Raw genomic sequence first — 7,945 nt, forward strand, 5'->3', positions numbered from 1 at the left:
AGGGGAACCTTAGCTTCCTCCATCACTGGAGCAAGCAAGCCTCCTGTTCACTTCAGCTGCCTGGCTGCCGGCCGCCATCTTGGTTGGCAGTTAATTTGCATATCGCCCTGATTAGCCAATGGGAAGCATGTCGGAGGTATGGTTAATTACCATGTTTGTCTATTATTAGATAGGAGGAAAGAGAGTTATATATAATTCATAATAAAAGAGATCACATTAAGTTGCATCTATAATTTACATTGGTTTGTTCTTTTACATAGTAGAAAAAAACCAAAGAAGGTAAAGCTAATTATGTGCTTTTAAAGTGGCCAACTTTTGGATTTTTATACTAAAAGGAGGGAAAATAGCATAGACATTCTTACTATTTTCAAAGTTACCTTTATTATGCTTTTACTTGATACAAAGATTTATAACACTTCAGATTAAACTATTCCACTCTGTGACAAGTTGTGCTGTAAATTTATCCAGGGTCCTTCCCCTATTTTCCTCTACTCTTCCATGTCCTACCCAAATTTAGCACTTTGTATTTTGCCTCCTGCCATATCATCTCTTAGGCTAAGGATGCAAAGCATCATCTTATTTAATCCTTTTAAAAGCATCAGTTTCCTTGATTAGGAGGAAAAAATTTAGTTTGTTGGTATAACTGTTACAGTGGCGTACTGCAAGATGAGGTATTTTGGTGCACCTTTCCTCCTCCTCCCACCCCTATACATTGCCTTTGCCTTTCTCTTTCCTAAACTCCAAGGGCCCTTCTTTTGCTTCTATAACTTGTTTCCTGAGTCCACATAACCCAGCTGGCTCAGCTCTTCTACCTTTGTGATTTCTAATCAATGTTTTGCTTGTATTTGAGTTCTTGGCTCAGAATAATTTCTTAGCCAAACTGAAGGACTGAGGTCTAACTTCCCTGGTACCATCTGGTGTCATTTGCCATTAACGAAGCTACAGAACTAGGTAACTCAGAGAATATCAAAGATAAGAAAGCCTGAAGATTAATTCACAATCTAAGTTGCAAAGCAAAAAAGGAAATAAACCCCATGAGATACAGTTGTTGATGAACCAAATATGGGATTTGACATCCAAGAAACAGGTAGTATAATAACATATTTCCTGGGCCCATGCAGCCCATTTGGCTCACTTCTGCTACCTCTGTAACTTTTAAAATAAGCTTTATCTTATAATTTGAACAAAAAGAAGAAATGGTATATATTTATTCTTCTTAGATTAATGACTTACTATAACTATTAGTGGAAGGCAGGTTAATTATTAGGGACAGACTCAAGGCTATTCTATCTCTGTTCTACCCAAGGGAAACAAAATGTATAAAATTATGATATAAAGAAATGCACAGCAAGTAATTCAGGATGGATAGAGTAAGTACTTAAGGTGGAGGTTGGCAATACATTTGAGAAAGACTGAGTATGATCATTGCATGCCTGGCTAAAGAATTTGGACTTTAATCTGATGGAGAAGTGGAGTATAGTAATAGATTCTAAATGGAATAGAGTCCCAATAGTTCGTAAAGTGGAAATAATAAACTTTTTTTTTTTAATGTAAAAGGAACACTTAACAGAAATAACTACTGCTAACAGTGTGGTGTGTAGCCTCATAGAGGGGACTGTCATAATCAGTTTTGCAGCATTGTGGATAGTGGAGAGGACAAGAAGGGGGTGAGAATGGAAGCAGGAAGGCTATTGGAGAGGTCCAGGTGAGAAGTGGAGGACCTGTTTCTTAGCGGCAGCTGTGGGAGTAGAAAAGGAGGAAGGCTAGGATGAAAAGTTCAAGGAATATTTAGGAGAAAGATAGGATTCAATGACTACTTGGATGAGTGGGGTAAAGGACACCCCAGAAAAGAGGCCTGGATGGTAGTTGAGTTGATTTCCCAGAAGCTGGGACCAAATTGTAGGCTCATTTGAGATGACATAAAGAGGAAAAAGAGTTTACCAACTGCATAATGCCAGAGTGGAAAGTGTATCCTTTATTGTTTTCTGTTTTTATTTTTCCAGGCTTATTTAGAAGGGGAGGATAAAAGTAATTTAATTCTGTTGTGATAGATAAGAGCTATTTTATCATGCCCCTTTCTCTTATTAATTGTTTCTTCCTTTAATTAAGGATAGCATCTTCCTTTGAGAAGTTGCTTCTGTTTTGGTGTGTATGTAAGCATTAGCTCTTGTATTTCACAAAGTTCTTGTTGGAAATTTTAATTCTAAAGAATTGGGATTGGGCTGGGGTGAAGGAGGCACTCGGGCAAGTTACTGGCAGAAGTTCCTTGACTCTTGAAGTAAGGACTGATAGGGCCTCTGAGAACGATCTTGCTTTCACAAGGTTCTGCTGTGTTTCTCACCATTGGGAACAGGGCTATAGAATTCACTTTGTGAAAACCCTGTTCTGTGTTATCTTCACAATATTGCTGTCTGTATTGGCATAGAGTGAGTTCTGGGACACAGTGAAGGATCTTCAGTTTCCAGGTAACTAAAGGATGATTGATCAATGGCTGGAGGTTGTAGAACTAAGACATTCATTCCTGGGTGAGGAAGACTTAAGTCACTAACACTAACCTCTCTTGCTTTCAAATAGGATTAAACGTGAACTTCCATATAGATAAAACAATTCCGTATTTTTAAATATTCCCATAGAAGGGAATTTTATACTCTTTGGTTGTTCTTTGCATTGAATATATCAGCCAAATCCTCACTGTTGGGACATTTTTTATTCTAACTAAAATGCCTTGTGCCTCTATTTCATGGCACTTGTTTGGTTTTATGTTATATCCTTTCATGGACCTCTTAAAGAATTGCCTGAACATACGTGTGCTATCATAGTAATATATTTCTTTTGAGTTTGAGAAAATCTGAATAAGGACAGTAGTCATACCATTCAATTAATTTCCCCCCTAGAGTGACTTTCTTGTTGAGACTCTATTATTATTACTATTTTTACTAACCTCTTATGGATGTAGTTACTCATCTGAGATATCCTAAATATATGGTGAGAAAAACATATTTTGTAAAACAATCATTTGAATTTGACTTTTCTCAGGTGATATTGCACATGCTAATATATATATATAGTGTTTGGTTTCTTACATATAGATAAGTGCCTGGTTTGTGCGATTTTAATTCTATAGACTAGATGATACAGTGACTAAAAGTGTGGCTCTCGAAGTAGACAGTTTGTGTTTGTATTGCAGGTCTGCCACCTCTGGCTATGTGTATTTAGCCAAGTTTCTTTTTTAAAAAAAATATGTTTTTATTGATTTTAGAGAGAGAGGCAGGGAAAGGAATAGAGAGATGGAAACATTGATGAGAGAGAAACATTGATTGGCTGCCTCCTGCATGTTCCTACTGGGGATTGAGCCTGCAACCTTGGTTCATGGATCAATGCTCAACCACTGGTTGGGCTATTTCTTTTTTATTTATTTAAAAAATGTATATACATTTTTATTGATTTCAGAGAGGAACGGAGAGGGAGAGAGAGATAGAAACATCAATGGTGAGAGAGAATCATTGACCGGCTGCCTCCTGCATGCCCCACACTGGGGATCAAGCCTGCAACCCAGGCATGTGCCCTGACTGGGAATCGAACCATGACCTCTTAGTTCATAGGTTGATGCTCAACCACTGAGCCAGTCAGCCAGGCTTGGATCCAAAGTTTCTTAAGCTTCCTGTGCCTTAGTTTCTTCATTTGTAAAATGAGGATAATAATAGTACCTATCTCAGAGTTATAAATGAATTTCTGTCATCAGAAAACCTGTAGAGCTGTTAAAACTGTCTGGCACATCATACATCCTACATAAGCCTTTGCTGCCACTATTTATTGGATGGGATCTTATGTCTTTGGTTTTTAGAAATATATGCAATATACAAATAGTTATTGTGTCTCAGATCTTGGCTTAGAATGTCACAAGCATTGCCTTAGAGGAGGGTAACCTATAAAGTTGTTTTGGGAGTTAAAGAAGATACATTTGAGATAGATAGTGCTGGGAAAATTGCTAAATTAGTAATATGATAAAACCATCTCTTGGGGACTGTGACCTTCTGGTTGTCATTTAGCCCTGATGACTACCCTTGGCTCTTTTGGTAAACTGCCTTTTTGCTTTGCTTCTTGAGCTTCCTTCCCTAGACAGTAACCCAAATTCCTTAGCTTGGCACTCTGTATTCCCTCTATTTCTTAGTTAACTTTCAAATTGTTAATTTAAGTCAGATGCACTGATTTAAATTTTTGCAAAATATAACATTCTGTGATTTTTAATACCTTTTTTTATTTGCTATTCAGTGTAAATCTGAGAGATGATGAAGTTCTCATTGAACAACTTCTGGTTGTAATGAGAGGTTAAGAGACATGCCTGATGTCACACAGCTATTAGGTGATTTAGCTGGAACTTGAACTCAAGCCACCTGACTTCGGGGCCAATGTTTAATAATAGTATATTTCTTTCTTGACATACCATCATATGTTAAGATAATGCTTTGTTCCTTCTTTCCTAATTTGATGATATTTTCAAGGATTTCTAAATATTACATAAAGATTATCTGCCCCTCTTAAATTTAAGAGCTACTAAAAATTATCTGATTTCTTTTCTTATATACCAGCTGTATTTTGTAATCTTTTATTTCTGTCATCAGAAAACAAAGAGATGAAATCAGAAATCTAAATATTTTACCTGGTTAAATCCATTTTTTACATGAATGTGTTCTGAAAAGCTTTTTAAGTTTCATACTTACATTTATTTTATAATATTGGGACAAGGTAGATTTTCCTCATACTGCTCAGCATATGTAGTATACCTTGCTCATTTCAACAGTATTGTCAGACTTAAATTAAATCTTGGCATTAGACTGTCTTTACAGTTTACTTTTCCCTTTTCCCCTCTGCTTTTGTCCATTTCCAGGTCTTTTTCTAATTGTTTTTCTCTTATATTCCCAACACTCTCTGGTCCTAAGAAAGAATGTACCTTGAGTTGTAGGTAACTTTCATTTTGTGAAGTATATTTTTCCATTTAATTTCTTTTATATTTCTCATATATTTATCACCTCCTTCATATACTTTTAAAAATTAAATTGTTACTTTCAGCATATATGAATTTATACATAGTTGGTCTGTTAGCATTTCTCATAGTGTAAATCACTTCTGTTGGTGAGAATATAAATTAGTTAAGGCTCAACTCCCCCCCCCCCATATAATTAGCTGCATAATATATAATGAACTCTGAAAATTATCAACATATTGTTGATTTGCTCATTGTCAAAGCTAAAATCTGATTTCCTTGGCAGATATGTAGACTTGTGATAGTCATTTGGCATTTTATGTTTTGGGCAGTGTAACTTTAAATCTACATAAACTTCTCTGCCTTTTGCCTCTGCTGTGTTCATAGATTCCAGGAGGGCTTCGTGTATGGACCTCAAGCGTTGGAGGTTGCAGACTTTTCAGCAGAAGGTAAAGCAGAGTGTTTGCCTTCTGGTGTCATTGTGTGTGTGTGCTGGGGTGGGTATGTGACAGGTGAACTTTTCACAAATGTCATCATAAAATAATTTAGAATGATTCATTAGGTAATTCACTTTCATAAAAATTAAAACCAAGTTAATACTTGTATAATTTTATTCTGTATTACTAAATTCTATTAAAGAAAGGAAAACTTCCTCTCTGCTGTTAACTAAAGAGTAAGAGTGATTAAAAAAAGATAATGTTAGTGTAATTTGTAGTAAACACTATCTAACTTTAACTTTCTCAGACCTAACTTCACTATGAGAAATTCCTGGGAAGTTGTCCAAATTATTATTCATATGTTGTATTCTTCCCTGCTGCTCCTTTTGCTGAAAGATTGCTTCACAATATATAGAAAGGCAGCCTAGTGTATGACTCATTACTGGAGGATAGACATTCTTGCTATAGGTCCCATGTGCCAAAAATGTTAGTTTCCAATATGCTAATTACCTCTCTCTTCAGAACTTGTTAATACGCTCTTTCTCAAGTTAGTTCTTGTTTCAGTAGAGAAACAAACACATCCCACATACTTGTAAAATGTTTTTATAGAAACCTTCTTAATGAGTTACTTTTTAAGAAAATAATGTGACATAATGCTTCTTTGGGTAATGTTTCTTTGATTTTTTTAAAAAAGAAATATTTTCCCATTTATGTGCCAAATAATATAGGTACTGCTTTCTGTGAATTTATGAAACCATTTATGAACTTATTTCAGGTGATACCTGAATATATTTTTTTAAAAGATCTATAGTAGTTAACAAAGTTGTAATCTTAGACATAAAGTTAATAATATGGCTAGTTGTTAGATTCAGAATGGGAATTAAAGGAATGTTTTCTTATTTTTTCTGGAAATTCTATCTGTTTTGATATCAAGTAAATGGCTGTACATTATACCTTATATTCAAGATGTGCACCTTATGTGAAGTTAGGATAGTACATATTTATTAAATTTATACTATGTGCCCCAAGCAAGACCACTCCATTTTATTATCAACCCTGTTTCACTATTTCTTTTCCTTTCCTCCTATTAAGAGAAGGTACTTTTTAAATTAGAGGGAATAGATGATTTTTAGGTATTTATTGAGGTTAGCTACAATTTTACCTCTTAAGCCGTTTCTCCGTTCTATTATTTTTTTCAGTAGTCATTTCGAGGATATTTACCAATAATAGATTGAAAGTAATTTCTTGAAAGACCTTTTTATATTTCACTTTCAGGCTAGTTGGTTGTTTTCACCACTGTTGAATTATTCAGTGTTATATTTGTTTAGCTAATATAGTGTGGTGTATTTTATTGCCAATTGAGAATCTCAATTGATAATTCTAATCAATAGTATAAAGATATGTAAAGTACTGCGCATATTAAGTCATAGGAAAACTGCTCTCCACGTCCTCACCTCCCTACTTCTATGAGAAAGATTGATGAAATGAATGGTTTAAAATATAAAAAACATATAATGGACTTTATTTTTTAGAGCAGTTTTAGGTTTGAGTGGAAGTACAGTCTCCTTGCCCCTCCCCCATGTCCTTATGATTAATATCTTGCTTTAGTGTGGCACATTTGCTACAATTGATGAGCTAATATTGTTACATATTAATTAACTAATATCCATAGTTTACCTTAAGGTTCACTCTTAGTATTGCATATTTTGTGGGTTTGACAAATGTACAATGACATGTACCCATCATAACAACAACAGACAGAGTAGCCTTTTTTTTAAAAAAAATATTTTTATTAATTTCAGAAAGGGAGAGGGAGAGAGAAGAGAGAGATAGAAACATCAATGATGAGAGTCACTGATCAGCTGCCTCCTGCACGCCGCCTACTGGGGATAGAGCCTGCAACCAGGGCATGTGCCCTTGACCAGAATCAAACCCAGGACTCTCCAGTCCCCAGGCCAATGCTCTATCCACCGAGGCAAGTCGGCTAGGGCCTTACAGAATAGCTTTATTGCCCTAAACATACACTGTGCTCCACCCATTGATCCCAAGCTCCCTCCTGACAACCACTAATCTCTCTCTGTCTCTATAGTTTTTTTACAGCGTTTCCACAGTGCCATAGTTATAATCATGTAGCCTTTTCAGATTACCTGCTTTCATCTACACTAATAAAAGACAAAGATGCTAATTGACCATACCTTTGCTATGCCCAAGTCACGCCCACCAGCCAATCAGAGTGACTATATGCAAATTAACCCAACCAAGATGGTGGCCGGCAGCCATGGAGCTGGAGCAAGCAGGAGGCTTGGTTGCCCCGGCGATGGAGGAAGCCAAGCTTCCTGCCGGCCCTGGCCGGCTGTGGAGTCCACAAAAGGCAACAAAGTTTCAATTATAGAAGCTAAATAAATCCCAGATACCTGCTTCCAGCCAGCCTCCACTGGGGGCTTGGGTGGCTGGGGGCTGTGACCAGCCTGCAAACAGCCATCAGCCCCTCACCCAGGATGGCCAGGCACCCCAGAGGGATGGA

General features: G+C 36.4%; 1 protein-coding gene across 1 annotated transcript in view; it reads left to right on the forward strand.

Annotated features, from left to right (window-relative positions):
- CDK19 (cyclin-dependent kinase 19) overlaps positions 1–7,945 on the forward strand; it is a 136,599-nt gene that overhangs the window by 13,446 nt on the left and 115,208 nt on the right. The window contains exon 2 of the mRNA XM_015561604.1: positions 5,372–5,433. Coding sequence (XP_015417090.1) covers positions 5,372–5,433 — 62 coding nt within the window. The remainder of the gene's footprint in view (positions 1–5,371; positions 5,434–7,945) is intronic.

This window comes from Myotis davidii, unplaced genomic scaffold (assembly GCF_000327345.1).
Source record: "Myotis davidii unplaced genomic scaffold, ASM32734v1 scaffold196, whole genome shotgun sequence".
Classification (NCBI taxonomy): domain Eukaryota; kingdom Metazoa; phylum Chordata; class Mammalia; order Chiroptera; family Vespertilionidae; genus Myotis; species Myotis davidii.